Here is a 22,395-nt window from a genome sequence, read left to right as displayed (position 1 = left end):
TGTCTCTCACTTTAAGTTTTCAAAAGAATGGTTTATAAAGATATCTTTGGGGGTGAAAAATGTAAAGTTTTTATTTTATTTTATTACTTTTCTTTTCTTGATGGTAGCTTAAATTGATACAAATGTAAGAAAGGCATTCATAAGCATTGTATACTTGATTGTATGAAGGCTACACTTATTGAATTCTTTGTTATGGCTGATTTAAAATACTACTACTAATACTACAGTATAGTGAGACTCAATGTCGGACTGAATTCAACCCCTCTCTTTGGCTCTTGTTGCGGATATTTTTCTGCAGCTCACATGATCCCTAAAGGACTGTACGTATGTTTAACAACCTGGACCGTAGGGATGTCCACCTCCTCTGCCCATTCCCCCTTTGCCTTCCTGTTTGCCAGTGTTCTGGCTCGTTTTCACTCCATGTGTTTCCTGTTCTCTTCCAGGCAGCGGAGAGGATGAAGGGGAGGAATCCTGCTGGTTTGTGGAGTTCGTAAACAACCAGAAGAAGAAGAAACAGTAGCAGCAGCACTGGCAGCCTCTCCTCCAGCTCCATGTTTGTTTTGACCCCAGCGTTGCTCACCATGAGTAAGACGGATCCTAGGGAGACCAATTAGCCACAGCTGCCCTCTCCAACATCTGGAGCCCCGTGTCCGGCCGTGACAGCAGCAGCAGCAGCAGCATCACTCGCCGCGCTTCATGAGCCAGCAGGATGCGGCTGAGGTCCTCGCACTGTCCGAGCGCCTCCTCATAGCTTCCCACAAGGGGCAAGCCGACAATGTGGTCCAGCTCATCAACAAGGGCGCGAAGGTAGCCGTCACCAAGGTGAGTGAGCGGTTCTGAGTTAGAATTAGACAGATGATGCTTTTGTACTTTTATTTGTTCATGATTTTGCCCACTTTCTAACAGACCCAGGAATAGTTTCAGTTGGTTAATCACACCTGCAGTTACCTGGTTTTGTCTTACCAACAGTCCAAATAATGCTAGACTGATATGTTGCTATTGTGGATGTGAATTAAGACTCAAAAATCTAAATAACTGCAGTTTAGTTTCTGTTAATTGATTGATAAACAAATGGTTCCTGATCTCATTTGGTTCTGGACAAGGTATCAAAAACTACAGGCTGTATGTTCGGTCGGTAACAAACTTTTTGTCCATCAGTGCTCAACAGATAAAAAACATTTTAATCAAACAAATGGTGCTTTCAGATTCAATTCTATTTTATTTGTACAGCCCAATATCACAAATCACAGGTTTGTCTCAGAGGACTTTACAGTCATACAACATTCAACATCCTCTGTCCTTGAACCCTCGCACCGGAAAAAGGAAAAACTCCCCCCAAAAAAGGTTCAAATGGAAAAAAAGGAAGAAACCTCACACACGTGTTTGTTGAAATATAAATTAATACTGTATGAATCTATATTATTGTATAGCAATCATGGTGTCATGTTAATGAAATATTCATATTAATATAATTGTGTACTTTTTTGATGCTTTGGCAACATTGCTATTTTTTGTACTTTTATACCAGTAAAGCCACAATGAATTGAATTGAAAAAAAGACGAGGGATCTCTCTCCAGGATGGACAGGAGTGCTATAGAAATAGTATTTACAGAATGAAACAACATAATAGTTAATCTATATGAAAGAAATGTTGCATATAATGAGAGTAATAATAGCAGTAGTAGCAATAATATTAGCAGAATACTAATAGAAAAATGATGACAATAGCAGCAGTGGATATAAGAAAACAATAATGTAAAAAAAAGTAAAAGCAGTAATAGAAATATGACTTATAATAATAGAAGCAGTGGGTGTCCACGATCCATGGAAACCTGTGAGGGAAACCTCTGGTGTTTTTGCTGTTTTGTTTAGTAAATCAGTCAACAATTTCTGGACCAAAAGAGCTGAACTACGGTGAAAGAAACCCAGACAGGGACATCTGATAACTGGTCGGCTCCAAAGCTTTAACTTTCTTTTAAGCGGCCTGTTTTCTTGTGTCTGCGTCTTTAGGGTGTCATTTTACTCCCATTGTGTCACTGAGTACTGTGACTCATAGATGTGCTCTAGTGAATATAGCAGAGAGCCTTAGTCTGTGTTTTTAAGTGTGGCTGTGTCCTTTCACTGCAAAATTGTGGGCTTCACGTTAACATTTTTTTAATAGTTTATGAACCAAAAGTTTGGGCGATATACTCTCTCTGTGGCCTCATCGTTTGCTGAAGGGTGCTCCTGTGTGGGTGTCACACACGGATAGGAGAAAACCTGGACCGGGTTAAAGGAAACTCTATTTGCTCTACAGGCCGATGGACAGCCGGATGATCCAGGTCATTTTGTAACCAGGAGTCAAACTCATTTTGCTTCATGCTCCACTGAGCAACTTTCATATGAATGAACGGGACGCCGCCTCTGACGCTGTGCTTCTAGTTCTCTTTATACATCAATGGTTGTATGCACCCAGATGTGTGACGGTTTCACAGCTGAGCTGCTGGCCAGATGGATCAAACTGACACAGCTTTCAGTCCAGGAGACACACACACACACACACACACACACACACACACACACACACACACACACACACACACACACACACACACATTGTCGTTTTTTTTTGGGTACATAAAAGTGAGTAACATTCATTTCCTGGATTCTTACTCTAGCCCTAACCCATGACCCAAACTTTACCTTAAACCTAACCTTACCTTAACCTTAACATAAACCTAACTTTATGTGGATGTTCATTTTGTCCCCAAAAGGAAGGCGAGTCCTCAATGTAACTCATACATTTACATTAAAACCATATTTATGTCCCCACAAGATGAGTATAACAAAACCAAAACATACACTCAAAGTGATATTCAGAACTGGCAGCAGAGTCCCCTGAGGCGTTGCTTTATGCTTCCATCACAGCTCACACATCGCCTGTCATGTCAGTGTTTTGTCTTTTAGGTCATTACTCAAGAATTGATATGGCAATTCTGACAATTTCACGCAAATGTTAAATAGGATAAAATTATGAAGATGATAATGTTTTGGACAGCTTGACTGGTTTACAGCTACGTGGTTGATATTCTAGTTTATACTTTTGTGTCTTGATTTCAGACAAGTAGACAAAAGCAGCTTCTCCTTATGAGCCAGTAAGTATTTTACTTTGCCGTCTGAAATAACAACTGTAGCTAAACCAATTCATTTTAACTCAGAGTTGATCAAACAATTCTGTTGTCAGTCTGTATCTGTGTAAATGAAAGCCTTTCCCATACTGAAGACATAAAGGTTATCAAGCCACATGTGTAGGTGAAGCTTGTAGATCTCCTGTTCATCCGTACGGTTTGCAGTATAATCCTACTGCTGAGGCATTTTTTCTACATCGTCAATTAGCCTCTCCAGAAACGGTCACGACAGATCTTTTTTGCTGCAGATTTTCCTGTATTTAGGAAATTATTTTATAATTTTTACATTAAGAAACAAGGGTTCAGGTACCTGAAATGAAAACAGAGTAAATGCTGTTTTCTATTCATGTGTGAATTCTTTATCCTGGAAGATTTTGTTGTTGTGTAACATGTGCTTTGTGTTTTTTCAAACCAATCCCCCATGGGAACATCAATATTGTAACAGCTACAACAACATTACACGAGCTGCTGCTCGCTCTGATGATTTCGTTTCGACCGGCTGTATTTGGGTATTTCTGGCAGAATGCCATCATGAAAACTTAATCCAGGATAAAGGGGGCAGAGTTTCATACGAAACATTCCTCCGCTCAGGAAAAGGAATGTAGGAATAGTTTTCAGAAGGTTAATGTGATGAATGGAGTGAGAAAGAAAAACAGATGAGAAGAGGTCAATGAGGTTGGTAATAAAGAAGAAAATGTGATGAAGAGGAAAGTGAGGAGGTGATGGTTAAGAGTCAGTGCCTGATAGTTTCTGGGTTCACAATCTGGAGAGGTTGAGAGGTTCTTAGGCAGTTTTTAGGGCTGTGGATTCTGTTCCCATCACTAACACTGGAATGGCTTTTGGAAGGGATCCTTTTGCAGCTATTATGGATGAAATCAAAGATAACAGCAATCAATATCTCTCTATGCCAGTATTGTTTTAAGATAGACTTGAAAAAATGTGAACCTACTCTTTAACTCTTTCCAATGCTAAAGCCATACCTGCTGTTACAGGTGACGAATTAAAGGATAGAATAGTGAAAAGTTTAGGTCAGCAACTAATAATTGTTTTTATTGTCGGATCATTTGCAGATCATTTTCTTGATTTATCGTTTTTTACTATAAATATTCTATCAAAATAAATAGTGGAAAATGCACCTTTTAAATTTCCTGTAGCCCAAGGTAACGTCTTCAAATATATGTTCCAGCAACATTCAGTTTACTATGATACATAAAACAGAGAAAGAAACTGGACTGCAGTTGGACCCATGTTTGGCATTTATTCTTGAAAAACTATTGAAACAATTATTCAACTATCAAAGTACATGCAGATTCATTTTCATTTGATCGACTAATTGTTTCAGCTCGAGACATAATGTAGTCCTTTTTAAAAAAAACACTTTTGCAGCAGTCTGCAATTCAAATTCACAAGTAGCTTTGACCAGTATTAGTTTTTACTCATAAGTATATTTTGGGACAGTTTTTAAGACTTTTTCTTTGAAGTTTTATACCGGCATGTCCACTAACACTTGCATACAGTTGAGGAGTGGAAGCAGATTTTTCTTTTGGCATCCAGGTTTCAGGGAATGTTTGAGCATTTGCATGTCCTACAAAAGATAAACACCCAAACAAATATCTGATTCTTTGCTAAAAAAAAAGAAAGGCAGTTAGACATAAAACTGACGGAGCGTTTACTCTGATTATTCTTTGTACATCAGTGTACTTCAGTAGGATGGAGAGTTCTAAAGGTCATATCTTTAGGATGTAAGATAAGATAAGATTTATTGATCTCCAGCGGGGAAAGCAAAACTGACAGATAAAGCAAACTAAAAAGAGGTATTTAAAACTATGCAAGAGCATTTGTAGACAAAAACTCCAAGGTAAAGTGACACCCAACATGCTGACTGCCTCTGAAAAAACACCAACCGTCAGAGCCACAATCCCTCCGTCGGTCTGCAGACAACAGAGGCTCCCCGCTGGCCTCGGGCCGGCTGTTTACCTGAGCTCCACTGGTGGCTGCCCTCCAATCCGGGTCCCGGTGTAACCCAATCCGAGGACCACGTGAATGCAGAGCAGACCAGAGCCGCACCCAAACAAAGCACGAAACCGCCGAGTGCCGAGATAATACTGGAGGGGGGTGTAATGCGGCTTGTGCTGTTGTGTGGGCGTTCACACTTGATCTGTAATTAAACTGTATTTACTGAGTAAAATGACAGATTAGCAGAGCTCACCTGGAGCTGCTGTTTGAAGTCTGATTGGTTACCTGCGTGCAGACATCCTGCTCCGTCGTTCTTATTGACACAGTTCATTGTGTTGGATGTAATGTTCAGGATGTGTTGAGAGCTTTTATCTTAATCCCGCCAACCAGTGCTATGTTTATATAATTATCATAGATGTGTGTGTCAGAAGGAATTTCCCGTTGTTGTCGTCGTTCCTCGTGTCCTCTCAGCCTCCATAGTTAAGTATGCAGCATCACTGAATTCCTCCTGGTACGTTTTCTAAAACCACAGGATGTTAGTGTCAGTTTAACATTTGAATAAACCGAACTGCAAAAATGGCATAATATGCACTACATACTCAATATGTTTACTATTGTTTAACATACTTTTGTGTGAATATGTATGTTTATTTATGTGTGTGTGTTTGTATGTGTTTATATTTGTATGTATATGTGTATATATATATATATATATATATATATATATATATATATATATATATGTGTGTGTGTGTGTGTGTATATATGATATATGTATGTGTATATATATATATATATATATATATATATATATATATATATATACACACACACCAGATGTATAATTATATGAAAATTATCCGGTATGACCGATTGGAAATAAGGCCCCGTCCACGCGGAGCCGAAATCGAAAATATCCGGTTTCGTTTTATATATTCAGGCGCTGGTTCTCCATATATGTGTGTGTGTGCGCACATGTGTGTGTGTATGTGTGTGATCCTGTATGTAAAATTGCGAGTGGAACTATATATACGGTTATCCTGTATGTAAAATTGCAAGTGAGTGGAAGAGTGGAGACGTGCTTTGTGGGAAATATACATCCGGGATAGTGTATTTTCGATATTCTCCGCGGCAGGAATATATGTATCGGACTGGGCTCGGATATAATGATATATAGTGTGTTTTCCATCCAGGTGCACATATATATAGCTGTATACACAACACATTTCCGCTGTGTACTCCTTCTACTCATATCAACTAACAGCAACTGAGCGTTTAATTGTTCTGTCACCTGCCAATATATATACACACACACATATCTATATAACAATAAACACACACACATATATATAAACCTTCCCGGTCATATGACCGGCACACACACATATCTATATACACACACACACATATATATATATACACACACACTTTAAAAACTCCCCCAAAGTTAAGTAACCTTTCTGCTTCAGATCTTTGTATTGGCAGGCTTCAGAGCTGATCCTCTGCTCAGCTAACATGAACAGATGTGCAGACTGTGCACTATTCTCTTGAACCTTGGATTAAGTATTTTGTTTGTTTTCGGTCGACTCATTACCGAGATGGAATTGTACTCTGAAGCAGCAGATCTCACCGGATTGTGAAGCTCTGTGTGGGACAGTGGAGATGGATTTTCTTTATTTGTTATTTACTCAACTTTATCTGCTCCACTTTGGGAGTTTATGTGCTTATGTTGTGTGTTTTCAGGTGTTTTTGTTCACTGAGTTCTGTGTGTTTTGTGTCCACAGTATGGCCGGAGCCCCCTGCATTTGGCCGCCTACAAAGGCCACATCGAGGTGGTGCGTGTCCTGCTCAAAGCTGGCTGCGACCTGGACATCCAAGACGACGTGAGTAGATCTGCCTGTAATTTTCTTTTTGCTTTTAGTTCTGTTTTACCGGAATAATAGACTTTTTTTTTGAATGGCAACATTAGTCTAATGACCTCCAGTGGCCTTGAATGGGACCCTTTGGACTGTCCACTTGTGGGTTTGCCCTCAGGATGCAAGTCCCCCTTTCCCACCGATGGCGATAAGCCAAATGTGTGGCGTCGCCAAATTCACTCTCTGTGGTCAATGAGCTCCGCAACAGGCTGCAGTACGCCCTCCAGGACTGGAGGGGGCAGGAGGTGCAGACTGAGTCAGGAGGAGGAGAAGGAGGAGGAGGAGGAGGAGAGAAGACAGTGGAGGAGGGCTGGGAAAGAGCCTGGAGGATCAGGGAGAGTGAAGGAGGTTAGCCAAAAACTGCTCCACTGAGCCAGCGGAAATCTGCCCCCACCCCCCCATCACCTACATCCTTCCTTCCCTGACAAACTCCACTCCTCCACCACTGCTGCTGCTGCACTCACTTCTTATCTAGCTTGGAATGACCCTCCTCCTCCTCCTCCTCTACCTCCTCTTCTCCCTCCTCTTCCTCCTCCACCTCCGTAAATCATTGCTCTTTCACGTCAAACCTATTTCACTCACCAGTAATCTGCTCCGTGTGCAGAACTTCCATTTATGGCTGGGCATAAATGTGAGCTTAATCTTCTTTTTCCTGGGAGTGTATGTCACTGCTGTCATGATTATACAAACCACTGTGAACTCCAAAACAGCAAACATAGCTTGTTGAGGTTTGCATAACTGCTATATGGGACCATATTAACATCATAACTGCTTCAGTCAGTCATAACTCCGCTGAGCTTTGGGGATACAAGGTGTGCTTATTAAAAAGGAGCTTACAAAACTGTCCATGTTTAAAACGATAGTTTGTTTTTTGGGAATATTGTTCTATTTTGAATATATGTTAGATGGTAAGATTAGCTTCTTTAAGTACAGATGATTATGGGATGAAGTGGTTTAGGGGTTCTTAAATTATAGAATTCATAAATGTGTCAAGTTGCATTTATTTAAAGCAGGCCCACTGAACATGCAGTAAATGCACAAAGCACGATAGTTTCACTGGTCATACTTTTAAACTTCATGCAGGATATAATCCAGGAGTTTGTCATCAAAAAAACTAGCTAAACTTAACTAAATTCCCAATACTGAAACTATCTTTTTATTAAAGGAATAGTTCAACATACTTTGGGAAAACCTTGGTTTGCTGTGTTTCCAAGAGTTTAGTTTAAAAGTCTGGAAACATGGCAAAACTGCACTGCATTTGGATGGAAACTTGAACTCAACTCACTCTCAGAAATAGCGAGCAAGCAAAATTAGTGTTTTTCCCAAAATGTTGTTTTCCTTTTGTTGTAAATAGAGACTTCATAGATATGTAAATCAGGACGTGTACACCAGATACTGATCTGAGTGTATATCTTTTGAGCAGGCCTACTATTGATCCTAACAATATGCAGTAATCTATCTAAACTGAGTTTAAACTGCATGCTCTGACATACAAACGACATCCATTCATGTGTTTGTACCTCTCAAAGTAACAAAATCCTCCAAAACTAAACTATTCCTTTATCAATCAAATGTATATAGAATTTTTCAAAACAAATCAAATGCAATTCAAAGTGTTTTACAAATGATTGACAAGACAAAAACAAGACTATCCCGTCACCTGGGATTGGTGAGAACTTTTCAACAACTAGTTTTATTTTTACCCAGACAGAGCACAAAGTTTTGATGAAGGAATAGTTCTTCTTCTATGGATGGATTTATGGTTTTCTTGTCCTGTCGCTGTGTGTTTCTTGCCACATATCTTAGTCAATGTCGTGTGTGTGTGTGTGTGTGTGTGTGTGTGTGTGTGTGTGTGTGTGTGTGTGTGTGTGTGTGTGTGTGTGTGTGTGTGTGTGTGTGTGTGTGTGTGTGTGTGTGTGTTCCTATTGGCAGGGGGAGCAGACGGCGTTGCAGCGGGCCGCCATGGTGGGAAACAGCGACGTCATCAGCGCTCTCATCCAGGAAGGGTGTGCACTGGACAGGCAGGACAAGGTGCGGATCAAAAGACAGAAACACACACACACACACACACACACACACACAACACACACACACACACACACACACACACACACACACACACACACACACACACACAGAGTTACAGGGGGAATTTCAAAGCCATCATTATGACTGCATTAAAGCATCTGATAATCATAGAGAAACCAGTGGGCCTGTAATCTGCTTAGCCTCATTCCCCCATTAAAAGTAGAGTAGTGTGTTTAGAGACACACAAGAGGAATAAAACTAAACTTTATCTGTGCTTAAATATATAGTGCATTAATAAAAGTGTATTTAGTAGATACTTAAATTTAGATTAGATTGTTTATTAGCCGCTCAAGAGAGGCCGGTGGAATTAGTTTTTAAGTGCATTATGTTCTTTTCTGCAGCACAAATACATAAATGCACAACAGTAATGCATGTACGTGTTTGTTTTTTTAAGTGGGGTTGTATGAGGTACTTATCCTGTGTCAGCTTTACTTTGCTGTCAGACAAGGGGAACTGAAGCAGGTATTTATGCTCTCTTGAAAGCCACCAGACTCCTTTAACAAAAAAAACAGGTTTGTTTGCATTATTGTGTGACTTTGGTGATTTCAAATTAACTCTTTAAAACAGTCCTCAACCCAAAAGACTGGGTTGAGGACCCACAGGTGGGTCGCAGGAGACTTTGTTTTGGTTGCCATTTCATTTTGCTGAATTTGTTCCGTAGTCTTTTAATTGTAGCTTATAACATATAACATTTAATCTATAAATTTATACATATATTTTAAATGAATGGCCTGTTCACTTCATCTAACTGCATTTATTAGGTCCAAATAAAGTATTTAACATATATATATATATATATATATATATATACACATATGTATTTGTATATATTTTCAAAAACACATGCATTAAACAAAGTTGGGATTTAACAAACGTACATCTCTTAACAGGTAACCTAAGATGATGTGGAAATGGCAGAACAGATGGTTAGGAACGCTAATTTACGCACAAATTCGCTCTGCTCACAATTTATGGACGAGGCTTTTTGTGAATTGGGCATTTTTAAAAAGTGGGTCTCCAGAAAGAAAAAGTTTGGGAAACACCAGAGTCACACAAATAACAAAAACAGTAAAGGTAAAGAGGTGAAAATATTCCAAACATATGACACCAGTACATTGCTTTTCTGCCCTGCTTGTACACTGTCTGTTTCTCCAAACTCCATCTTTAAGTAATTCAGTGACTATGTGTGTAGTATGTAAATACAACCCCACTTAAAAACACCCAAACTATCCCTTTAATGGTGTCCCAGTGGATGTACAAAAATAATCCAGCCAGTATTACCATGCATGCTTTTATTAAGCCCTTTTCCCCATAAATCATTTACAGTTGGCTCATTTTGGATTATCACGCTGAAATGCAAACAAATTTCACAAAGTACACGTAAAACATGATTAAGTACTGTCACGTTTTGCCAGGGATTAAGATGTGTAACTGGAACCATCATCAATGTACCATAATGTTTACGCCGAAGAGGGACGCATCTGTAGAAATTTGATTTGGATCGCATTTCAAACCACCTCCAAACGTGGTTCGGATCCAAATTTGCAAAAACAAATCACATTTCATGTGGGTTTTTTTTTGTTGTCCTGACTTTTTTAAATCACTGTGGATATGCAAAAAAAGGATTTGAGCTGGCTCTCTGAACAAAGCCTTTAAAACAGGCTTTTATTCCTAATTTCCCATGTGTGTTAAGTATATTTAATGTATCAAAAGATGCTCAAAGGCATATTCACGCCTTTTATAGGTCGGCTTCTACGTGAAACATTTGCAGGAGGAGTTGAGTCGAAATGATTGGAATGAAATAGTAAATTAAACTTCGAAGGAAGAGAATCTTCATGAATGGAAGTATCCTGAAGGCTTTTGTTTTGTCTTTTGTCTTATCAGGATGGAAACACCGCTCTCCATGAGGTGTCCTGGCACGGCTTCAGCCAGTCTGTCAAAGTGCTGGTGAAGGCCGGAGCCAACGCTCACGCCAAAAACAAGGTGATTCTGCAGCAGAGTTCTCAATTGCCAACTTTGTCTTGTTATCTTCTTCACTCTCTCCCTTCTCTTGCATCTTTTCTTTGTCTCAGTTCAGTTTGTTTCATGTATCTGAACACTGTGAACCTGATAAGATAATAAAAAAATACATTTATGGTATGTGTGACAGCAAAAAACGCACCCTAGTAAACACTAATAAATGATGGCTTTCTGTTTCCAGGCAGGAAACACCGCTCTCCACCTCGCTTGTCAGAACGGTCACTCTCAGAGCTCCAAGGTTCTGCTCCTGGGAGGATCCAGGCCCGACAACAAGAACCATGTAAGTCTCCAGCAGGGCTCCCGAGGCTCCGGTTTACATTTTCTCTCCATCTCTGAAACGGCAGAGGTCTTTCAGCTCATTGTTTCTGTTTTCTGGTCCACGACTTTACTGTTTTGGTTCACTTTCACTGCTCTCATCAACCTGGTTTCAAGCACGTAACAGCAGACAAAGTTTGAGACTAACTAGTGAAGGAAGTTCAACATCTAGCAGCTAAAAAACAAGATGTTTTACTTGGAGTTTGTGAAGACTAAAGTAAATCTAGAGAGGGAATATTGGTCTTAATACTCATCAGGTGAACAGATACGTCTCCAAATATTCCTACTGTTGCTCCTTGTCTGCTGGATCTCTAAACAGGCAACAGTTTGCATTTAGTTGGCACATGTTAAATGCTCTTTAAAAATATAACTTGAAACATGACTTCTTCCTCACACACTCACATTTATCTACCTATGAAATTCAGGTATGTTGGCCTTTTCTCTGCAGTGCACTGCTGCCACAGTGTTGCCTGCAAGGCACAGTAGTTACTTAATTATGAAACACTACATTGTAAATTTGCACTTCAAATGCAGTGTGCATGTTACTAAGCAGCAAAACACAAGTACGGTAGGAGGTTGGTGGTGCCGGGTCTGAACAGAAGCTGTCCTCAGATGCACCCTGAGAGCTGAAGGTGTCATGTGTCGACTCTCAGTGAGGAACCTTCAACATTTGATTATGTTGTTTTGGGCCGATGCTCCAGCTTACTGTCTTTAAAGTGGCATCTAGTGGTGAGGTTTCAGATCACACACTGGCCCTTTAACTGGGAGGAATGGACTCAGAAGTGTTAGGTAAAAGTAGATAGAATAGAAATGATTTGACTCAACTGCGTATTAAATATTAATGCATTAATCTAATATGACTCAGGGCTGAATCTAAAAAGCATTACCGGTGCAAGTTAATCTATAAATATGTTTATTTAGATTTTTAAGTGAATAATTTATTCCTTAAATGTCTACTGCAAGTGTCTTGAATTAATTTTTGCTTTGTTCTCTCTGACCAATGTTCCAAAAAACATTTGCTTGCTTTTCTTTAACTAGTAAATCAAGTAGTTTTTTCCAGTTTATAGAATATATGTATTCTAAGTCTTTTTATATGTTCCAATACTGTTCGGGAAATGATAATCATATTTTATGAATTTCTATGTTTGAATGTAAAACATATTCTGCAAACTAGACCAAACATGAAGAATGTACATTGCAACCAGTCAGAATATTGCTTTACTGTTTACAAAGAGAACTGCTTTTCAAATAGTCAAATAAATAATTTCATTATAAACGTAGTTGTATAAAGCAATAACTTCACCGTTCTGTTATTGGCTGACAACATATCATTGTTCAATTTTTAGATTTTGGGCTATTTATCTTTCATAACATGGCCATCATAAATAACAAAGATTTGTTTTTGCATTCTCCTGTGACAGTTCTTTGAATTCAATTTATCATTTTGAAATAAAATTCTTGTAAAATTGCTAAATATGTTTTCCAGGTGGGGGATACGTGTCTGCATGTGGCGGCCCGCTACAACCACGTGGCTGTGATCCGCATCCTGCTGGGAGCCTTTTGCTCGGTGTCAGAGAAGAACCTGGTGAGTTCACATTGATCATAGTACTATTGAATGGAACTAACCAATGTTTAAAGAGTAACTGGATGCTTAAACATGTTTTTTTTTAAGCTATAAACTTAATGTTATGACTCCACTGTGATAAATCACATCAGTGCTTGTGTTAATGTTACAATTCTAACCAAATTTAGTAATTTCACTGTTGAAAATGGCTCAAAACGCCATCTATTGTTTTAAATCAGCCATCATTTCTCAACTCCAATTGTTGGACTAAGTCCCGTAATTTGTAAAAGTGAAGCATCAAATCAAATTTTTAAGTGTCTTTACTAGTTCTAGCATGTCATCTTGAATTTTGGCTTCTACACTCAAAACACGTTCACTGTATTTGTTTTGACATGCTTGTCACTCTGCATGAGTGATGGTTGATATACAAGATCTGAATGTTCGAACAAGCATCAGATGTCTTGAAGTTTTAAGGCACTACTCTCACACCACTGTCTTTTGTTTTGTGTGTGTGTGTGTGTGTGTGTGTGTGTGTGTGTGTGTGTGTGTGTGTGTGTGTGTGTGTGTGTGTGTGTGTGTGTGTGTGTGTGTGTGTGTGCAGGCTGGGGACACGCCGCTGCACGTGGCTGCTGCTCTGAATCATAAGAAGACGGTACGTCTGCTGCTGGAGGCGGGAGCAGACAGCCACATCTGTAACAACGTGAGTGCCCGAAGCCTCTTTCTACATCATTAATGCTCAGAGTAGTGTGTGTGTGTGTGTGTGTGTGTGTGTGTGTGTGTGTGTGTGTGTGTGTGTGTGTGTGTGTGTGTGTGTGTGTGTGTGTGTGTGTGTGTGTGTGTGTGTGTGCATTCGCTGAGCCTTTTTGAGCACACATTTCTCTCTTCTTACAAATCTGCTCTTGAGAACTTCTTAATCTAAAATCAAAGTAATTCATTGACTGTGTGCTTTGTGCAGGCAGGTCAGACGGCTCTGGACCAGGCCAGAGAACACAACAACCCAGACGTGGCTCTTCTCCTGACCAAAGCTCCTCAGGTAAATGATGAGGAAAGGGACCAGCTGAGGTGGTTCAAATATGATCAGGAGCCTCCTGCTTTATTTCATTAATGAAGTAAAAAATAACAGTGATTAACTATAAATGTCAGAAAAACATTAAACAAAAACATATCAATCAAAGATTAATTGTATTTGGTTGAAACGGACAGAAAACATGATGGAGATGACGAACAACAAAGAGCCAAAGCTCGAAGTAAACCGGAGTGTTGCAGTGACGCAATATTTGTATACAGCGTGGCCACTAGGTTGCTTCTTTTCTGACTTTTTTCTCTTTCAAAAAGATCTGAGATTTTCTAGGTATTTCTCTGATTGTTTTAAAGCAAGTAAAAAAATAAATTAAATATTTAGTACTCAAAATTCTATGTAAAAATCTTAGTTCCAACAAATCTCCTTTTAGAAATCCAGGAACTAGTTATTTGTGACCTGCGGTGGGTATAAATAAATAGTGTTTACCTCACTGTGTATACCCTCTTGATTCCAGTCATTTTGTTTCTTGTGTGTGTGTTCAGGTTCAGAGTTTTGTGCGTGGCAGGAGTGTGAGGAAGAGGAGAGACAAGCTGAAGGCGGAGGGCAGAGCTCAGTCTGTGCCCAGAGATGAGATGCTGCCCCGTAAGGTACAAACTGCACCATTGTGTCAAAGCAAGTTTAAGTTATTGTGTTTATGGTTTAAGTAGTTTAAATAAGGGAAGAGAAAGCAGCGAAAAAAAAGCCTCAAAACCATGGGATGAAAGGAAGGTGAACCAAAATATTTATAAGGGGAGTACATAGGTCAAACTCTCTAGGCTTCATTCATTTGAATATTCATATTTTGTTCCCTGCAGGACAGTGCTGCAGATGACACCCAGAGCAGTGACCGCGTCTTTAAACGCGCTGAGGTTACCGAGACCAACACCAAGACGGGAAAGAACAGGAAGCAGAAAGAGAAAGTAGGTCCTTGAAGTCACCTCAGTTACACTTTCTAATCATAATGATGTTCATGTCAAAAGAGGGGAGCAACGTTCTGGACAAGGGAAGACAACGAGTCGCGCTCCTCTCTTCTCGTCTTTGAGATGGAATAGTTAACCTCGGGTTCTGTCGATGTTTCAGCCGTCTTTGTCCGACCCCCTCCGCCGCAGAGAGACCAGGCACAGCGAAGCCTTTCACAAGAGGAAGTGCAAACTGCGAGGAGCCAACATCCCTCCGCACAACTACAAAGCCTATCAGCTCTACACGCTGTACCGCGGCAAGGACGGCAAGATCATGCAGGTACGAGCTCAAACACTCCCCTAGTTAGTCAGAGGATAATACCATCAGTCCAGTGTGTGTCTGTGAGTGATTGAGTGTGCATCTCTGTGTCTGTCCACGGCAAATCTTGCATTCTGCTGCAGCTAACTACATAATATCTCGGGTGCTAATTTATGATTGCATGCTCAAGGATTTTGCCTGTTTGCGGTGATTCACACTTTTTCAAAACACATTTTAATGCTTCTTTAATGCTGCAATTGGTTGAATGTTGACTCGTCACTTACTACTCTTAACCCGGCCCAGCTGTTTGTAAATATAAATTCATTCCCTTGTCCCATAAGTTGCAAAACCTACAAAAAAACATACATTTTGTGTAAATGTATCCGTCATTTTACAGGCTCTAAGTGTTACTGTGACCCCATAGTAAATATGGACAATCGCTATTTGACAAAAATGTGTAAAAGAATAAATACTTAGATATGTGTGTCATACTGTCCGTAGCTGGACTTTGTTGGACATGTTTGACGTATATGTGGTGTTCTGTTTTGGGTTTCAGGCTCCTCTGAACGGCTGCCGCTGTGAACCTCTCATCAGTAAACTGGAGAACCAGCTGGAGGCCACCAAGGAGGAGATGAAGACTGAAATCCACACCGTCCAGGACCTGATGAACAGCAAGATGGGCCAGCTGGACCGCAAGAACAAACACCAGGTAAGAAAACCAGTAACGAAGAAGAAGACATATTTTTACCTGCTGCTTCTCATGATGTGTACAAGTCATGTTGTCCAGTTTTCCTGGAAGCGTGAAATTTACTTAGTTAGTTAGTTAAGCAGATAGTTAGTGAGTTAGTTTGATTATTGTCGTTAGCAATAATGACTTGCTCCTTTCTGATTGGGAGAAAGTCTGTAATCTGGACAGTTTTGGAATAGTTTATATTCATTTAATTCCTAATTTTCACTTGGTTTTTATTTATTATTTTATAGTACCAATGCACGTAAATGTTTCTAATTATTGACAAAACAAATGAATATTTAATGATGCATTTAATTTGTTAGTTTTGTCTCAATATATGTTCAGTGGAGGGAGGGAAAAAGACAAAGAGACTCCTAATATACACTCTTTAAACCACAAAGTATTATGTACTGATCAGTATGGTGTAAATCTGTTTGCAAAATGACTTTACACTATTGGAACAATGTCTGCTTCCAGTTGACAAGAGGAGTTAAGAAGGAGAACATGTTTTCATTATAAAGGAGATGTAGCTGTCAAAGTAATCTGAAGGGGTAAAGTGTTCTTAATCTCAGCAGCCACAGAAGCCTTGTATATCTGCTATCAATCTGAACTGTTACCACACAGTTTGAGGTTATGGGTTCTAGTCCCTGCATAGGTTAAGTGGTGGAACATTACAGTAACAAGGCTTTGCCTTCATTTCCACCACCTCATCCATAAAACATGCACTCACGGTACTTTAAGACGCTTCTATCAGATTGTCGTTGATGCGTGTCCTCTTGAGCAACGCTGCTGCCTGAGAAAACACAACAGTGGATGTAGAAAGGAATGTAGAATCAACAAGATCAGAACAACAACAGAAGCAGGTTTGTGACTGGCAAAACACTTCACATTTTGAAGTATCGTGTTAGAAAAGCTGTATGGAAACCACAAAATTTGCTTGCTTTAGGTGGTTTTTGCATTGGTCCAAAAAAGAGTTGCGCCAAATTTATTTTGGAAACGCCTTTGCCAAATTAATTCTAACCTAAGTGAAATGAAAGAACAATCCAAACTTTCCAGATCGAAACAAATTCCTGAAGACCGATCAGGGCGACTTTGTTTATGATTTCGCAGCCTCTGCTTATCCTTTTTTCTACAGCCACGCGGAGCCTGAAGCACCAACGTCTATATATATATATATATATATACCATATATATATATATATATATATATATATATATATATATATATATATATATATATATATATCTACACAGTAGTGCCATACAAGTAGAGGAAATGTAAACAGTTTAACAGAGACGTGCCTCTTCGCCTGTCGTGTTTCTAGTTGCTCTCACGTTGTGTTCGTCTGGTGGTTCTGGCTTCAGATCCGAGCTCTTGATAAGATGACGGTGGAGCGAGTGTCGGCAGAGAAGACCGAGTGTCTGCAGAGGATCGAGCAGCGAGCCCTGCAGGAGAGGCTGGAGGCAGAGAAGAGACAGGTAACACTAACAACCAATCACAGGCTCTGCAGCTGATGAAGTCATCACCGACCCTCTCAACACAGATCACAGTGTGATGAACAGTTGTATACTGCTATTGCAACGTATCGATCTAGTGATGTTCAGATGGTTTTACTAGAAAGTTTCATCTGAGATCCATACCTGTTTTATATTCAAGTGACAATTCAAGTAAATAAAACATGTGCTGTACAAAAGTCCAGCCTATAATGTCCTCAGGGTAATTTAGTTTCATTATGCAACACAGGGCTGCACAAGGAAACGCAGTTGTAGCAAGAAAAAGATAACAAAACAACACTGGTGCATTCCTGTAGTGCATTTTTAAAATTTGGATCATAAGGAATGTAAATGGCAGCCTCAAAAATGCTTTTCTTGTCAGATAAAATGGTCCTGCTCTCTGTGACACAGTCCAATATGAACTCCCGTCTGTGGTTGTGTCTGTCGTTTTAAGCAGGCGTCCCTGGTCAGTGATTTGAAGAGCTGGTGTCTGTCCAAGCTGCAGAACATAGACCTTCGCTTCACAGGCGACCCCGGCAGCACCAAGCTGCGGCGCTCGTCCTCCGTGGCCGAGGGCCTGATCGAAGCCGATGGAGCCGGCCTCACTGTGCTGCCCTCTGGTGAGGAAGGAAGCTCCCAGGGCCTGGAGCTCCACGACAGCCCCGTCCTCCTGGACTCCAGCCGGGTGGAGACCAGTGCGACGGAGGGCGGCTCAGCCAACCACTACTTTGTGGTTCACGTGGAGAGCTCTCCAGGTAACGCCTCCACTCACACCTCAGCCAACCAAATGTGTGAATGTAAACACTTTCATCACACAGGTTTCAATCTAGATCTTGAGTCTATATTCATACGACCTGTTTTCATATGAAATGTACTTTAACAACATGTTATTCTGTCCTGAAACAGGGATAAAGTGTTCTGCACTGCCAAGGGTTTGTATTTGTGGAAAAAAAAACAAGCATTAAGCTGAACCCAGTGAGGATGATTTGTTCTGCAGTGGTTACAGGTGTATCCAGCAGGATAGAAAAGTATGTTTTCTTAAAAAAATACACCGTTTATCGTAGCCTGAAGTCGGATTTCCATCTTTCCGACGGTCCTTGAACACGTGTGTGACGAAAAAAGCCAAAAACAAAGCTTAAATTTGGTATAATTTATCAAAAATATTGAATTCTTCAGGTCTTATTTAAAATCTCCCCCCAAATAAAGAGTTTTCAGTAATCAAATACTGTAAAAAACATAAAATAAATGAATATAAACTGTTTGGGGTTCAGACGGTTGAGGGATAGCATTGCTGCCGGAGAAAAAACATCATAACTGAAATTCTGACCGCATGCTATTAATAGAGAATATTCGCTCATTGATTCTCTTCTGAACATCCGACAGACGCTGATAAGGCTCATAAAGCAGAAGTCGTCTCTCCTGCAGCAGCCAAGAGCCCGCTGTCGTCTGTCCAGGTGGTTCGACCGAAGGAGCGCCCTGGGATCTGTGCCGACCCCCAGAGGAAGAACCAGGACCCGCAGGACGTGGACACGGAGCAGGAGGCGAGGGGGGGCAGGAATCACAGATCCAGCAGCTTGTCTCCGGCTACAGAACGCCGCGGCAGCAGCAGCAGGACTGAAGCCGGGCTCAGAGACAGGGAGCGAGGCCGGGACAGAGGGAAACACCACAAGAAGCACTCCCAGGGCAGGACTAAGTCCAGAGGGGCCACGGGGGTCAGGACCCTGGAGGTCTTTGGAGACCAGCCCAGTGAACCCTCCTTTGCTCAGGAGAAGGACAACATGCACGCCTTAGAGGTGACCCAGTACTTCTTCGAGGCGGTGTCGACGCAGATGGAGCGCTGGTACGAGAGGAAGGTGCAGGAGGCTCGCTGGCAGGCCGACCAGAGGGCTCAGGCCGACCGAGCCGCTCTGATGGAGAGGATCGGATACCTGGAGGACGAGCTGCGCATGCTCAGGACTAACAGACATGACGACTGCTAACACGCACACACACACACACACACACACACACACACACACACACACACACACACACACACACACACACACACACCTTCTATCACTGCCAGGCTGCATAACAAAACTCCATGTGAGGTTTTAACATCTCCCAACAGCCGCGACATGATCTGGATTTATGAAACTCTGGTCCCCGACAGCCTTACTGAGCACATATCTGAATTCATTGCATCCAGGGCTGTGCGTCACTACATCATAATGGAATACTAAAAAAAAACAATCAAATCCATGTCCCGTTGGTTGTCATGGCAGCACGATGCTGGACCTTGAGACGTGCACACACAGTGTTTTTTTTTTTAGAAATAAGTGCAGCTCTCGTGCACTGCGTTTCAGATTCAAAGCTCCGTGTCATCACATCAGACATGATGTGCACATCAGCACACACGCATTGTAAGCCCGACCATACTCTAAATATCGATTTGTGTAACACGATGGGGAGAAGAAATGTGTAAACGTAGACGATGTGCTCAGCGGCCTCCTTGGTGGAACGAGGGAATTACAGTAACATAAGCTTTTTGTTGGTATCTGCATGTTGAGATCAGCCCTGTTATTTATGAGAATGAAGCTCAACTGACGCTGTATATAACCCCTGAAGGTTTTTTTTATTTATTGTTTATCCGTATCAATAACTGAATTTGATTAATTGTATTGAAGCTGCCCGTGGAATAGTTATATATTCTTCTACAGTGTTTAAATATTATGAGTTTATCAGCAGATGCAACAAATTCATTAATTAAATAGGCATTTAAATGTATAAATAAAAACAATGTATTATATTTCCTTTTATAAAGGCACATTTTTTTATTTTAATGTGTTAACATGTTTCATGATCACTTTAATTAAAGTGTGCCAACTTGAAAATACAGATTACTTGGAGACTAAATTGGCATTATAGATATAATGTTGATTTAAAAAATCCTTTCAGTTGATAACAAAACATAAAAAAATGATATTATTTGGTCTTTAGCTGACAATTAAACACTGTAGACGTCTATAATTATTCTATTTGCACTCTTCAGACGCCGTAGATTTGAAATAACAAATTCATATGTAACTGCCATAACATCTCAAGCTAAACATTTACTGTCATAATCATAGGTCAGTCAAGGAAGGACACACCAGGCTTCTGTAGGAGCTCAGCGGTGTACAGTCAGTGTGTTAACTCCAGTGTCTTAGTAAGTGTGTAAAAAGATGAATAACATGTTTACAATCCACTGAAACGGACTCTAGGAGGCGACGCAGCTTTTTGTAAGTCGTCCATTCTGATGTTTTGTAGCTGAACCAGCCGAGGATTTTTTACTACAGTCGCCACTAGAGCTGCAATGATAAGATGATTAATCAATTAGTCGAATGAAACAAAACGACCGTCTGTCTGTGTTGTTTATTTGTTTTTAGCAAAAACACCATAAAGCCTGATTGCAGTTCCTTCAATGTGAGGATTTTCTTGCTTTTTTTTTCCTTTTTTATATGATTTTCTGAGGTTTTACAGATGAAAAGATATGTAAAAATGAAAATAATGATAATTTGCTTACCTTGAACTGTTGAATACATACAATAGTCTTCCAGAATGCCAATGTCTTGCCAATCTTGTCAACCAGTAAATAACCGTACTGATGTAAAAGATCAAATCTCTCTTGTTGCATGAAGAAAGCTCAGTGTTTTTTGTTTTTTTTAATGTAGTGACTGTTCGGTTACACTTGTTGGTTAGTTTTACGGCAATGGCTGTGAATAATGCACTCTGTATGATTATGCCAGAAAACATATTTTGTATAAAAAAAAAAGATCTTTCTGAATCTGTTCTTTAGTTCCTTTTTAATACAAACAGAACATATAAAACACAGGAAAACAAAAGTATGTCAGATAGTTAGAATCACGAGGACATCAAGGTGATAGGAGGTGAACCTACAACAGTCAAGTTACATGATTTTGATATTTGAATAATTATGAATGATGTTTTTTTTTTCCTCTGTCCTTCAGAAAACGCTGATGGAGCAGCTGGAGAACCACGAGGAGGCTCATAGATGCCGGAAAAACTCACAAAGTAAGAAATGAAGTAAAGCAGAATAGTTATCTTAATGCTTTATCGTTTCAGATTTTTATTTTAAAGATACTTATTTGGCATTTTAGCTCTTATTTTATTGAAAGTAAAATAGTGTATAATATATATAATTGTAATATATATATTATTCTGCCTTTGTTACCAAATAATGAACTGGAGGACAGTGAAGGGCTCTATTTGAATATAATTAAATGTTATTCTCTTTTAACTCCTAGTCTACATTAAACAATGAACATATTGATTATGATCAGACTCTGTATGAATGAACCAATACGCTTCTGTGTTCTTGATCTGACACGAAAACTGACATGAAAAGACTGTAAAACGTATGACTTTTCTTACTTTTTTCAGCATACTATGAGTATTCTTACTTTATTCAATACTATAGATTTCTTTTTTTCTTTTTTCAACATACTATACTATAGAACAAATAAAAACCTGCACACTGTCTGCTTCACTTGCATATAGATATATTTAGTGACAGCGTTTCAGTACACAGACCTTCATCAGGTTACTTTGCAAGACAATGAGGATGCGTGTCTTAAATAAGTTTGTAAACCTCTGTAGACCAATCAGGTCGAACCGCTCTCATCACCTTTTTTCTGCTCCTAAATGGTCAGCACACAAAGTAAAACCTTTTATTTCCTACAGCCCATGAAGGCAGCATTAGGACTGCAGTGTGTGTCTCTCCTACTTTAAACAGGTAACATTATCATCTGCTGCCCTCCTGTGGGAAACCCCAGTACAACACAAAGGAAAAACTACACTGACAAGTGATTGTAAGCTTAAATTT

At 40.0% G+C, this 22,395-nt stretch overlaps 1 protein-coding gene across 2 annotated transcripts; it reads left to right on the top strand.

Annotated features, from left to right (window-relative positions):
• The first annotated feature begins 696 nt into the window (after positions 1-696).
• On the top strand, positions 697-19,555 carry ankrd6b (ankyrin repeat domain 6b). Of its 2 annotated transcripts, none has more exons than XM_054618005.1 (15): positions 697-822; positions 6,909-7,007; positions 8,973-9,071; positions 11,013-11,111; positions 11,329-11,427; positions 12,949-13,047; positions 13,628-13,726; positions 13,982-14,059; positions 14,590-14,694; positions 14,902-15,006; positions 15,167-15,325; positions 15,861-16,013; positions 17,400-17,513; positions 17,986-18,283; positions 18,912-19,555. In XM_054618005.1, the coding sequence occupies exons 1-15, from the start codon at positions 697-699 to the stop codon at positions 19,505-19,507; spliced, it is 2,328 nt and encodes a 775-aa protein (XP_054473980.1). In that variant the 3' UTR covers positions 19,508-19,555. The 2 variants fall into 2 exon arrangements, with proteins under 2 accessions (XP_054473980.1, XP_054473979.1); XM_054618004.1 differs by having other exon boundaries at positions 17,983-18,283.
• Positions 19,556-22,395: the final 2,840 nt, after the last annotated feature.

Source organism: Anoplopoma fimbria, chromosome 18, assembly GCF_027596085.1.
Source record: "Anoplopoma fimbria isolate UVic2021 breed Golden Eagle Sablefish chromosome 18, Afim_UVic_2022, whole genome shotgun sequence".
NCBI classification, from domain to species: Eukaryota; Metazoa; Chordata; class Actinopteri; order Perciformes; family Anoplopomatidae; genus Anoplopoma; species Anoplopoma fimbria.
The sequence above is the reverse complement of the archived record's forward strand: the minus strand, read 5'-3'. Positions and strand labels throughout refer to the sequence as shown.